Source organism: Propithecus coquereli, unplaced genomic scaffold (assembly GCF_000956105.1).
Source record: "Propithecus coquereli isolate 6110/MARCELLA unplaced genomic scaffold, Pcoq_1.0 Scaffold525, whole genome shotgun sequence".
NCBI classification, from domain to species: domain Eukaryota; kingdom Metazoa; phylum Chordata; class Mammalia; order Primates; family Indriidae; genus Propithecus; species Propithecus coquereli.
In genome coordinates this window covers 209,124-221,980 of record NW_012151119.1, presented here as the reverse complement: position 1 = coordinate 221,980, position 12,857 = coordinate 209,124, and the positions used below count along the sequence as shown (strand labels likewise).

General features: G+C 61.2%; 2 protein-coding genes across 3 annotated transcripts in view; one reads left to right on the top strand and one right to left on the bottom strand.

Moving 5' to 3' along the window:
- The window catches only part of MRPS25 (mitochondrial ribosomal protein S25), a 16,081-nt gene extending 11,978 nt beyond the window's left edge, over positions 1 to 4,103 (top strand). Inside the window, exons 5-6 of the mRNA XM_012656889.1 lie at positions 2,693 to 2,842; positions 3,296 to 4,103. Of these exons, the coding sequence (XP_012512343.1) occupies positions 2,693 to 2,842; positions 3,296 to 3,488 (343 nt within the window). The 3' untranslated portion in view covers positions 3,489 to 4,103. The remainder of the gene's footprint in view (positions 1 to 2,692; positions 2,843 to 3,295) is intronic.
- A 7,015-nt stretch (positions 4,104 to 11,118) lies between these two features.
- The window catches only part of NR2C2 (nuclear receptor subfamily 2, group C, member 2), a 26,644-nt gene continuing 24,905 nt past the window's right edge, over positions 11,119 to 12,857 (bottom strand). For both annotated transcript variants that reach the window (XM_012656893.1, XM_012656894.1), the window contains one exon: positions 11,119 to 11,793. In XM_012656893.1, coding sequence (XP_012512347.1) covers positions 11,619 to 11,793 — 175 coding nt within the window. In that variant the 3' untranslated portion in view covers positions 11,119 to 11,618. The remainder of the gene's footprint in view (positions 11,794 to 12,857) is intronic.

The following is a 12,857-nucleotide window of genomic DNA, read 5'->3' as shown; positions in this document are numbered from 1 at the left end:
CTCGGGCTTTGCGGCGTTTCTGTCACTCACCCCGTGGGCTCCCCAAAGCCGTGGCGCACGTGGCCACCGAGACCTGCAGTCTTTCTCCCTGCCTCCCTGGCCTCATCTCCGCTTGTCCCCTGCCTCACGGCACGTGTGCTGATGTTCCCAAATTCCCTCGCCACGCTGGGACGCCTTAGCTCCTGCCGGTCCCTACCTGCCTTTTTTTTTTTTGAGACAGAGTCTGGCTCTGTTGCCCGGGCTAGAGTGAGTGCCGTGGCGTCAGCCTCGCTCACAGCAGCCTCCAACTCCTGGGCTCAAGCGATCCTCCTGCCTCAGCCTCCCTAGTGGCTGGGACTACAAGCATGCGCCACCATGCCCGGCTAATTTTTTTCTGCTTTTAGTTGTCCGGCTAATTTCTTTCTATTTTTAGTAGAGATGGGGTCTCGCTCTTGCTCTGGCTGGTCTTGAACCCCTGACCTCGAGCGATCCTCCCGCCTCGGCCTCCCAGAGTGCTGGGATTACAGGCGAGAGCCACCATTCTCAGCCCATCTTTGCTTGTTGGATGAAAAAAAATCCTTCGGGACGCAGCTTGGGTGCCACTCACCGTAGGAATCTTCTCTAGTCCTCAAAGCCTCTTTCTCTCGGCGCTCACCACGTTCTCTCCTGAAGCTTTGGCGCCGTGTGTATCCGCTGTGAATCACGCACACACTGCTGTCCGCATCCGGGCCAGGCGCTCAGCGACGCCGGCTTGGGCTCTGTGCTGCCAAATCAGGACACCAGGTGTCCTGGCCCCGCTCTCTCAGTAACTCTGTCCCTGAACAAGTGACATCCGTTTCCGTGTTTCTCCAGCGAGGGCCAGACACCAGCCTTACACGGTTCGGAGAACTGAGTGAAGCGCAGGTTTGCATTTCTGCCAGCGGGGTGTCACGGTTCCAGCTATTCTGTGTCCTCAACTACTACCTGACATTGACCATTTTTTAAAATTTTGGGCCGGGCACAGTGGCTCATGCCTGTGGTCCTAGCACTTTTGGAGGCCGAGGCGGGAGGATCACAGCTGGGGCCAGGAGTTCGAGGTTGCAGTGAGCTATGATGACGCTACTGCACTCCAGCCCAGGTGACAAAACAAGACTCTGTCTCAAAAGAAAAAAAAAATTTAGCCACTCTAGGCTGGGTGCGGTGGCTCATGCCTATAATCCCAGCACTTTGGGAGGCCGAGGCGGGAGGATCGCTTGAGCCTAGGAGTTCGAGGCTGCAGTGAGCCATGGTGATTCCAGTGTACACTAGCCTGGGGGAGAGAGCAAGACCTTGTCTCAAAAAAAAAAAAAAGCCACTCTAATATCCTATTGTGCTTTTAATTTGCATTTTCCTAATGAGTAATGTTGAACATCTTTCCATGTGCTTATTATTAGCCATTGTAATTTTTTTTTATTACATGTTTACTCAGATATTTGGCCCATTTTTTAATTGGATTGTTCATCTTATTGAGTTTGAGAGTTCTTTATATATTCTGAATATTAGTCCTTTATTAGATATATCCATCATAGATATTTTCTCCCAGCCTGTGGCTTATCATGTCTTTTAAATGGCAAAATTTTGAATTTTGATCAAGTTCAGTTTATTGATTTTTTTTCTTTCAAATGGATCATGTTTTTAATGTCATATCAAAAAAATTTCTGCCTGGGTAAGGTCATGAAGATTTCCTCCTATGTTCTCTTCTAGAAGTCTTCTGAAAGTTTTAGCTCTTACATTTCGGCCTCTGATCCATTTGGAGGTTTTGTTTTTTATGCTCTGCAGTAAAGGTCCAAATTGATGCGTTTGCCTGTGGGCAGCCAGCTGTCCGGCGTCATTTATCGCAAAGTCCGTCTTCATCGAATTATCTCGGCATCTTTGCTGGAAATCGGTTGGCCGAACTCCGATAGGAGTTCGCGTCTGCTCTGCGTCTGTTCTCGCGTTGGTGCCGCTCTGTCTCCATCACGGTCATTTCGGTGTATGGTGAATCCGGAATTGGAAAGTGAACATTCTCCTCTACTCTCATTTTTCAAAATTGTGCAGCTATTTTGGGTCCTTAGCATTTATGTGTCAATTTCAGGCTCCACTTGTCAGTTTCTACAGAAATGCCTGCTGGGATTTGGATGGGGATGGGACTCGATCTGTAGAGCAGTGTGGGGAGAACTGGCGTCTCACCAAGATCGAGTCTGTCCGTGAACATGGAACGTCTTTCCATAACATCAGCGTCCTGGCCGGGCGCGGTGGCTCACGCCTGTAGTCCCAGCACTCTGGGAGGCCGAGGAAGGAGGATCGCTCGAGGTCAGGAGTTCGAGACCAGCCTGAGCAAGAGCGAGACCCCGTCTCTACTAAAAATAGAAAGAAATTAGCCAGACAACTAAAAATACATAGAAAAAATTAGCCGGGCATGGTGGCGCACGCCTGTAGTCCCAGCTACTCGGGAGGCTGAGGCAGGAGGATCGCTCGAGCCCAGGAGTTGGAGGTTGCTGTGAGCGAGGCTGACGCCACGGCACTCACTCTAGCCCGGGCGACAGAGCCAGACTCTGTCTCAAAAACAAACAAAAAAAACCAAGGTCCTTTTGTATGTATGTAAAGTCCGTGTCTGAAGAAACACGGAAACAGGCAGGGTCGAAGGCTACGTAACAAATACGTGCGCTTTACTGTCGAAACGTCTCTGCCTCCAAAAGCGCGTCCCCGACCTCAGCCCGCGGAGGCCGCGCGCTCTGAGCCTCGGCCCCTGCTCAGCGCGGCGTCTCCCGCTTGCAGACTCCGGGGAGCAGGTGCTGGTGGACGTGGAGACCAAGAGCAACGCGGAGATCGTGCAGCACATCAGGAAGATCCTGGGCAAGAGCGAGTGAGTCGCGGGGCCGGCGCCGGGGGCCGGGCTCCCAGCCCCGAGGTTTCGAGGGGGGAGAAGGGGGGCGCGCGGGGCCGTGTCGGGAGAGACCACGCCGAGCCCTGAGCAGCGAGGACGCTGCCCCGTGTGCGGCCCGCGCCTCCCCTGGGAGCCTCAGGCTGGAGCTAGCGGGTGTCCGGCCCTGGGACACGTCCCTTTTCTTCCCGCGAGTGACGGGAGGCGGGAGGGGAGGGCAGAGTCCGTTCCTGAGAAACCAGAGGCCTTTCCCGGCCCCTCGGTCCCCAGGTTCTGCCCGCCAGGGCTGCGGGGAGGCCGCCGTGCCCCTGGCCTGCTCGCGTGGCCTGTCCTCGCGGTCCCGGCGCGGAGGGCGGGTTCGCAGGCAGCAGCCCCGGGTCTCCCCGGGCCGAGCCGAGCTCCTGACGCTGCGCCGCCGCCTGTGCTCTCCGGCAGGGACGCCCTGAGGAAGGAGGAGCGGCAGAAGCAGCAGCTGGCCCACCCGGCCAACTTCGGGCCGCGCAAGTACTGCCTGCGCGAGTGCATGTGCCAGGTGGAGGGCCAGGTGCCCTGCCCCGGCCTGGTGCCGCTGCCCCGGGACATGACCGGGAAGCACAGAGCCACCCTGCGAGCCGCCGCCCAGGACTGAGCCCCGACGCCGGGCCGGGCCGGGCCGGGCGGGTCTGACCGGTGGGGACACTGGGAGGGGATCGCTGTGGCGCCAGGAAGCCCGATGGTGTCCCCAGAGAGACTCCGGACGTCCCTGTACGAGAAACGGTCCCCTGTACACACTCGAGTGGAAGGACGTGGGGGGTCGCCCTCGCTGAGCTGAGAGATCTCTGCACTGTCGCCCAGTAAAGCGCTTCGTGTGGTTTCGGTTTTTATTTTCTCTCTTTTTTCCCCTCTTAGATCCGGGTGCTGGGACGTGAAACGCTTCATAGTCACTCCAGCAACGCGGCGTGTGTCGGGTCCTGCAGGCAAGAGGCTGGGGAGGGTGAGGCACGGCTCGGTCCTGCGACCCTGCCCTGGTCCCCCCTGGGCCGGAATCTTCCTGCAGACCCAGCTCTGGAGAACGCGAGGGCTGCCGTGGCTGAGGGTGGCTGGAGCTGTCTTGGGCGGGCAGTGTAGACGGCCCTCCGTGCGGGTCCTTCGGGTGTCGTTCACAAAGTCAAAGGCAGCTCGGCAGAGCTCACCTTCTACCCTGGGACTCGCCGTGTTTGCTCCTGGGGGGCCGCAGACCAGCGGCACTTAGGCCGGGGCCCCACTGCTGTCACTGCTCTCGGCAGGGAGGTTTGCGGAGGAGAGAAGGCGCCACGCAGTGGAGACGCCGGGCTCCGCTGAGGTTCGCAAGAGGCAGATGCGTTTATTACCGAGCGTCTTCCCAGCGGTTCTTCCCGTGTGCTCAGCCGGTTTCAGCTCCCAGAAGTAGCACCCGCTGGGGCTGCCTCGAGAGCAGGTTTAATCAGCCAAAAGCGAAGGACGGGCTGGGCGCGGCGGCTCACGCCTGTCATCCCAGCACTCTGGGAGGCCGAGGTGGGAGGATCGGTCGAGGTCAGGAGTTCGAGACCAGCCTGAGCAAGAGCAAGACCCCGTCTCTACCAAAAATAGAAAGAAATTAATTTGACAGCTAAAAATATATAGAAAAAAATTAGCCAGGCATGGTGGCACATGCCTGTAGTCCCAGCTACTCGGGAGGCTGAGGCAGGAGGATCGCTTGAGCCCAGGAGTTGGAGGTTGCTGTGAGCGAGGCTGACCCCACGGCACTCTAGCCCGGGCGACAGAGTGAGACTCTGTCTCAAAACAAAAAAGCGAAGGAGCGGCTGGACCAGACCCTGCAAAGCCGGCCGAGGAGCCGGGACCGTACGGGGCGCAGGAGGACGGTGGGTGGAAGGATCAAGAAGGGATGGCGGCGCTTGGAGGCGCAGGGCCGACGTCTTCATTCCTCCCCCGGGGCCGTGGCTGGGCCTAGAGCCCCTGGGGCCCACCTCGGTTTGTTCACCTGTGAGACGGGAGCAGAGGCAGCTCGTGTCACGCTGAAGCTGTGACGCGCTCTGTGTGGCGGCCGCAGGGCGTCACGTTCCGCTGGGCGAGTCTAATCCTCTCACATCTGATGCTCCAGTTCGCGGTGACCAGGCCTGTGCTCGGGGACGGCCGTGGGGTGTCGGGAGGGGAAGGGGCTGTGTCGCGTCTGATCCGTGACAAGTGACAGAGGCTCACTGAGGGGTGCGGAGTTGGAGCTGGGCGCCGAGTCCCCATCCTGGCGGGCCGGCGGGGAGCCGTCCTCGGCTGGAGTCGCGCCGTGGTGCTGGCTTCCGCCCCCGCTCGGCAGACCGAAGTCCCGACCGCGACGCCGGCCGACCGGCTCTTGGGAGAGCGCTTGGCTCCTTGGGTCTTCACCCCCCAGTCTGGGTCTCCGCAGCCGGTGACGCGGAAGGTGTCCCTCCGTCCGCGGTCTCAGGAGCCCGCTCAGCGGCAGCAGGGTCACCCGGGCCGGAGCCGCGACCCCTTCCGAGAGTGCGAGTGTCCGGGGCCCGACGGGGCAGGAGAGCCGGCTCGAGCTCAGGCGCGACGGGCCCAGACTCTGCCCGCGAGGGTCACCGAGAGGCCGCGGGGCGTGTGCGGGGCAGACGGTGACCCCTGTCGTCACCGGGCGCTGTCACCAGCAGGTCGAGGAGTCCACAGGAAGAGTCAACACCGCCCGGAGGCGCCATCTGTCCGCCTCTGTGTTTCCTGCTGTTCAGTGGACATGGAAGGCGGGTCGCGAAGGCGCAGACGGGAGGACCCTCGAGAAGCTCCCGCGGGGGTTTCGCGACCGACGCGCCTCGTTCTTGCTGCTCCCAAGCGGCCGCTGTCGGGTCTGAGCACCGCCCGGCGGCGCCGTCCCCTCGGAGCTTTGTGGCTGGCGCTGCGGCCGCCGCGAGCCCTCAGCTGGGGAACGGTGGCCCCACGGTGCGCGTCCCGACGTCCGAGCCCGCGAGAGCGAGGTCACCCTGGACGGCGAACGCCTCGCAGGACGCGGCTGCGGGAGAGGCCGACCCCACCCCCGCCCGCGGCGGCGTCTGAGCCCAGCCGTGGTGCGTGCGACCTGCTCCCCGCCACCCAGGGAGAAGCAGACGTCCCACGGGGCGGTGTCCTCCGTCCCGCCAGGACTTTCCGCCAGAGACACTGGAAGCCACGGGCCGCGAAGGCCTCAATCACCGCGGCCGCCAGGGCCGGGGCAGGGAGCTGTGGAGACGCGGCCGCCGGGCTCGCGGGAACCGCTGCAGGGCGTCGGGGGACCAGGGTCGCGAAGAGGAATGAGGAGCAGGGTCCACGTTGGTCTTTAACTCACTTTTAATGGCATAGACCTCGTCCAGGCAGCAGGATGGAGCCACAACAACAACGCGACATCGGAACAGCGTTTAACGAGATGCGTGGCGCTAACTCATGCACTGCGCGCTCCGTACAGACACCACGACGCGGGTGCCGCTCAGGACCGGGGACACCGGCCAGGTACAAAGTGCGGGTGAAAAGAACATGCTGTGTCTCAAACGCCATCCCAGAAAGAAAGCGACTTCCCGGGGGCGGAAAGCCGCGTGAAGCTACAGCTCTCAGCAGGTTTAGACCTGGAATTCGGACGAAAGGGCAAAACCAGTATTTTCTATACCGCGGAGGGCGGCGGTTACAGAAACGGCCCCGAGAAAATCGAACACCCAAACTGTCCTTTGAAAAAGGCCAACCTCTGACAGGTGCGGACAACAGGCAAGTCTACGGTTTGTACCATGAAAAAAGTGCAGCTTTTCAGCTATAAAACTGGTTCAACACCGGTCTACACGGCAAGCGGTGGGACGGGGAGACCACGGAAAAACGTCCCAGCCCTCAGGTCATACGTGGCGGCAGCGTTTGAGTCCACGAAGGCCACGGCCGCTAAGATGACGATGACACTTTCCTAAAGAGAAGCCATCGTGCTGCGAGTCTGCTGTTTCCAAATGTCACTCAAACATTTAACGGCCAATCCAGAGACGCTGGACGTTTCTTCTACGCTGTGCGTATAAACTTGGAGACACCAAATCTACTGGCTTCCTAACTTCAGCTGGGCGTCGGGCGCGTGTGACGTTTCTGTCCCCAGCTCCAGCCAGGTGCTGTGCACTCTTCGTTAAGCTCACAGTCTGTTTTTAGACCAACGGACCCAAAGGAAAACTTCTTCTAAAGACTCCTTTAGAGACTGCCAGGCTTCCGTCTGCGTCTTAGCTAGAAACCCGCGTTCAGCTCTGATTGTCACGACGGCCGCTGCCGGGGGACGAGCGGTCGCGTTGAGGCCAGCGAAGGCGCAGAAGCTTCTCTGCGCGGAGGCGGGAAGCCGCCGGCTGCAGGACCCGCGGTCTCACAGAAGGCACTGAGGACTGTGGGCTCGTGAGCGTTTCTTAGACGTCGCGGCAGCTTGTTTGAAATGAAAAACAGCAACCGGTGGCTCGGGCGGGTCCCTGCGGCTACCCGCGGTCCTCCCGGCGGGCGGCCGTCCGCGTCCTGCCGCGTGGCCCTGCCTTCCGGGCACGGCGTCTGGGTCTAAGCCCGATTGCGGTGGAAATTTGGCCTCTGTAGCTCTCTGAGGGGGACACATCCTTATTAAAATGCAATTTCTATCTGAAAGTTTCGAATCGTGATTTACAGGAAGGAGCTGAGTCAGCGGATTCGTCCGCGCGCTCAGTTAACGAGATCGCGGCTCACACGCCACGCGCGTCGGCCACCTGCGTCCACGCTTCTCTCGAAAGAATACTCGGCAGCGGCCGATTTCTCGCCGGTGCTGGACGGGCCGTCCTGTCTGGCTAGTGACGGGTCGGCGCCCCAGACACCGCGGACCCAGCTCGGCGCGGGCGCAAGAACTGCCGCCGCCCGGGAGCCAGGCCCCTGACGCGGACCGTTCTGCGACCAGGCCTGCCTGGGGACCGAGGGACAGAGCTCTGCACACGGGGGTGGCCGATCGCTCCAACCAGCCACGAGTTCCCTCCCGTCCGGCGTGAACAGGTGCGTGAGGGCGGGTTAGAAAGTCCCGCCTAGTTTTGCACACGGGGGTGACCTGTCCGCCAGCTTCCCGGCCCGCGTCTGCCCCGGAGGACGGACACGTCACCGTCACGGACCCCGGCTCTGGGCTGCCCCAGGGAGCTCGTCCAGAGGAAAGTGCAGTTGAGAGAGTCGCCGGCAAGTGTCCCTGCCGAGCGGCCCTGCAGCGCCCACGCCGGCTCACGCCGGCAAATCATCAAAACTCTTCAAACAGCAGGAAGGGTCGGCTACATGTCTGTACACGTAATGTACACGTATGTACACGCACACGCTATATACACTGTACACACAGCAGATACGAACACACAGTCAGTCACACGGTCCCTAGGTCTGCACTCGCGTGGCGCAGTGGGCGGGCGGCACTCGGCAGGGCCGGACCTGGTGCCCGAGACCCAAACCCACCCGTCCCGGTCAGGGGTCGCCCTGAAACGTGACCCCGAAGCCAAGAGCAAGAGCGTGGGGACCGCGCAGGGGAGCTCGCGGGCATCCGCCGGGACAGTCGTGACGGCCCGAGAGCCACAGGGCGCCGCGCTCCCTGGGAAAACGCGGAGTCGGACGGCGACATCCTCCGTGTTTCACAGCTGAGACCAGAGAAGAGCCGAGAGGTCGTCTGTGAGCCCATCGCACGCGGAGCCGCTGCACCGGGCAGAGCGCAAGAAGCTTCTGGGCTCCGACAAGATCAGGCCACGGAAGGTGGATCCCAGGACACCGGGCGTGAGCCGCCCACCCACAGCCCGGGAACGGCCCGTCACTCTGTGGCAGACGCCCCGGAGGGTCGGGACGCAAAGCGCTGGGCGCAGCTGGTGTCTGCGACCCTTGGCCCCTGCCGCGGCCACCAAACGGCCATGCGTGTGCGGCGTGGGCTAAACGGTGCTGCTGCCGCTGCACCACAGAGCCCAAAAGTGTCCACTGTCCCCGCTGTGGCCGGTGGCCCGACGGTCCCAGGAAAAAGTCCACGTGTAACACTGACACTGGGAAACTAAAACACAGCTCTTCTTGGGGGCAGGCGTGCAACGTCTTACAAGCGACCACACCTGAAGTTAAAGGTAAAACCCAGAACGAAAGACACGGGAGCCACAGCCTCACGGCAAGGGTCAGAAGTAAGCAACGTGGCCCTGTCCCCACTCAGTGTCCAGCTGGAAGGTTCGACGCCTCCTCAAAACACCTTCCAGGAGAACTTGAGTATCGTTTGCCTCGGGGACTCCGTCTCAGTCTCTCCCTGTCCCGACTCACGCCACACGTGACGCTCTCCACACGTTTCGACCACGTCCGTCTCAGTCCAGCGCTATTGAGATGCTTCTGGAAAAGAGCCCCCTTGACCATGACGTGACGGCGTGTGTCTGTCCCACCTCCCCGGCCCGTGTGTCTGTCCTCGCGGAGGGAGGCGTGGCCGGGCTCGATGCCCGAACCCGGAGTCTCACGCTCACCGACGACGCTCGACCGCCCCGACGAGAGGTGACGTGGACCTGCAGCCAGAGGCTTAGCGTGAGTCGGGACCCGAGAATCCGGGTCAAAGGCCACCGGAAGGGAGGGCGGAGGGCCTGGGAAAGCAACGAGGACCGTCTCGGGACCAGCCGTCGCCAGGGGGGCTCGAGGCGCAGGACGAGGTTGGGGTCCGCAACCCTCCAGACCACCCTCCTCCGGGGCGGCCTCACCGGGCTCGGTCCTTCCCCGTCTGACCCAGCGCGACCGGCCGGGCACGAGGGAGGGCGGGCGGGGACCTGGGCGCCGGGATCCGGACGCGGAGACGCGGTCGGCAGCTCACGCTGGGGCATCGACGGGACGGGAGCGGGCGACCGAGTCGGGGCGCGGTGTCCTCCAGGACGCCCACCGCGAAGGGCCCGCGCGAGCAGAGGAAGCGGATCCGAGTCACCCCGTCGCGCCGTCGAGCTTCGTGTCTTCGTCTTGAAACTGCAGACGCTTCCGCGTTAGAACACTAGAAATTCATTCTTAAACTGGCAAATTTAAATCCTCTCCCCCGATTACGATGGCCGCTCTCCAGAACGTGCTGCCAACAACTGCAGATGACACGATTCGGCCCAAACGGGAATGCGGAACTTGGAGGTTCTGCCCCAACTTAGTTCCCACCGACGGTGGCCGACAAAGTGCTGTTGCCGCTCGAGGACAGAGCGCCTGGTTCTGCCCGAGCCCGTCCACGCGGGGCCGCGGGCGGGAGGGGGATCAGATGTCACCTGACCCACGGGCTCAGCGGACGACTCTAACCTCACAGGTGTACTTCAGCGCGGGCTACACGAAAACACAGAGCAGGTGGCCCGGCCCTCCTCCGGCCACCGCCCCCGGACACGCAGAGCTCGCTGCCCACTCACAGCCACGGGGACTCGCGGGGCTCTGGCCAGACGTGACTTCCTCACGAACGTGTCCTGCTCTCGCAAACTCTGCTGCGATTCATGAGGAGGAAGACGCCACCTCGGGGCCAAGGGCTGTCTTGCGAGGAGCAGGGACCTGCTGCCCCGCCACGAAGATGCCTCAGGGTGGCCCGGAGCACGTGCCTGGGGACCCGGAGCACACAGCGTGCCAGTGACGTCGAAAGACTTGCTGGCAGAGATGACGCGTCTGGAGACACCTTGAACATCCCTGACGCTGAAGGTAAGTAGGAGAAAACTGTCCTGAAACCTTCCTCCGCTTCACCAGGCCCTGGCCAGGACAGCAAGACCCTGCGACAGCCCCAGACCAGCCCCTCCAGCTCCGAGCCCTGCGGAGACCCGGCCCTTCCCGAGGGCTGTGTGGGCTGAACTCCGGGGAGGGGACCTCACACTGCAGGAGACCACGCTCCTGCACGCGGACCACACGCGACCACCCAACCCGTAACAAGCGCTGTCGAGGCTTCAAACGCCCGCCGTGCACGCCGTGGTCGGAGGGCTCCCTGCGCCACGCGCGGTGCAGGCGATCAGGGGACGTTCTTGGTCGCTAGAGGAATTTCACATCTCCTCTGGCAGTTAACGCCCGACTAGTCGCAACCCAATTCTGAAAACCGCCATTGGAGGAGAACCCCACGTTCTAGAAGAGTCTGCAGATGCCCTTCACAGACCAGGACGGAGCGGTCGGGGACCTGGCGCGCGTCAGTGCCACGGCTGGAAGCTTCTGGTTTGGTCCCCACGGTTGTGCCACCGACTCCCACTCACCGCGCGATGCGAAAAAGCCACGCTTCCACCCGCAGGGATTCGCGCGACACCAACCACACGAGCATACGGTCAGGAATGACGCCTTCTCTTTATAAACAAATGATTGTCTACCGTACCCTGGCGAGCTGTCACAGAATTCATTAGCATTTCGGCAAAAGACACACACAACTTCCCACTGGCCCCGCCCACGGGCAGGCGTCGCCGACATCGCGCGTCGGTGGAAGTGCTCGGAAAGTGCTGGCGCTGCTGCCCTGGCGTTGCTAGGACGTCTCACATATGTACACACGTACTGTCCTCTAGTTTCCTTTAATACTAGTCTCTGACATTATAAAACCTCATTTCGTTTTTTGCCCTTTGAGAATTTCTACGTACAAATGGAGTTAAAAGACTGTTCCAAAATCTGCTGCTTCATCCACAGGCGTGAGAACCCCTCTCCTGGCGGGAGGGGGTCCCGCTCGCCTTCGCGGCTGTGGTCTGGGGAGTGACGGGCGAGGAGAAACCGGGCAGGGGACGGCGAACATACCGCAGAGCCCTGCGCACGCCGGACACCGCCGCCGCCGTTCTCCGCGTGCGACGGCTCCGGCGGGCGCGGCGCACTATAGGCTGGCGCCGGTGATCTGGCCGTTGTACTCCGCCGTCTCCATCTTGAGGATGTAGGGAATGATGCTGTCTATGGACACGTTGCCGATGAGGCCGGTGAAGAACAGCTCCTCCGTGATGCTCGAGCTCATCAGCCGCAGCGCCGGCAGGCGGACGAGGATCCGCGCCAACCTGCGAGAGACGGCGGCGTCAGACGGGCGCGGTGGCCGCCCCGGCCCCACCCGGGACGCGGCGCCGAACCCCACGGACCCGCCACCCCCCGGCTCTTGTTCTCATTTCAGCGGTTCCTCCTGCAGGAATTTACCGCGAGGGAAAAACAAATCCACAAGCGCAAAATGCAGGTGCGAAAACATTCCCCTCACCGGCGTCTGTGACACTCTCCCCACTCAACGACAAACCACACAGAGTTTCTAGAAGTAAATGCTCAAAATGTTCACAGCGGGTGTCTCTGGATCGTTCTTTTTTAATGGAGTAAAAAGTTTTTTTCTCTTTGCTTTCTGGAACGTTCTCGGTTTTTCTATAGTGGATGTTATTGTTAAAATGGGGAAACGTGTCCGTGTCACGCACGCAGCACCCAGCGCCATCATCCGCCCGCCAGCCACCGGCAGTCGCTGTGCCCGGCCCGCAGGACACGGCAGGCGCAGGGGCGTCAGCGCGCCCCGTGGGCAGGGCGGGCTGCGGGCCTCGGGCAGCAGCGAGGGCGAATCCGGGAGGACTTCCTGGAGCATTTCAGCCGGGCCTCGGAGGATGCTACGCTGCCACCAGCAGATTTGCGGAGATGGGGAGGCGGGGAGGGCGTTTCAGAAGGAAGAATCACCACGAGAACAGGCACGAGGAGAGACGCTCAAAAAGTATAAACAATAAACAGGAAGTGAACGTTCCGCGCCTCCTCCGCGGGAGCCGTCTCGCGCGAGTTTCCCGAGTCCTGTGGGAAAGCGTCTCCTAGTTCATTCTTTTTTTTTTTTTTTTTGAGACAGAGTCACTCTGTCGCCCGGGCTAGAGTGCCGTGGCGTCAGCCTTGCTCACAGCAACCTCCAACTCCTGGGCTCCAGCGATCCTCCTGCCTCAGCCTCCCGAGTAGCTGGGACTACAGGCACACGCCACCATGCCTGGCTAATTTTTTTCTATATATTTTTAGCTGTCAAATTAATTTCTTTCTATTTTTGGTAGAGATGGGGTCTTGCTCTTGCTCAGGCTGGTCTCGAACTCCTGAGCTCAAACAATCCGCCCACCTC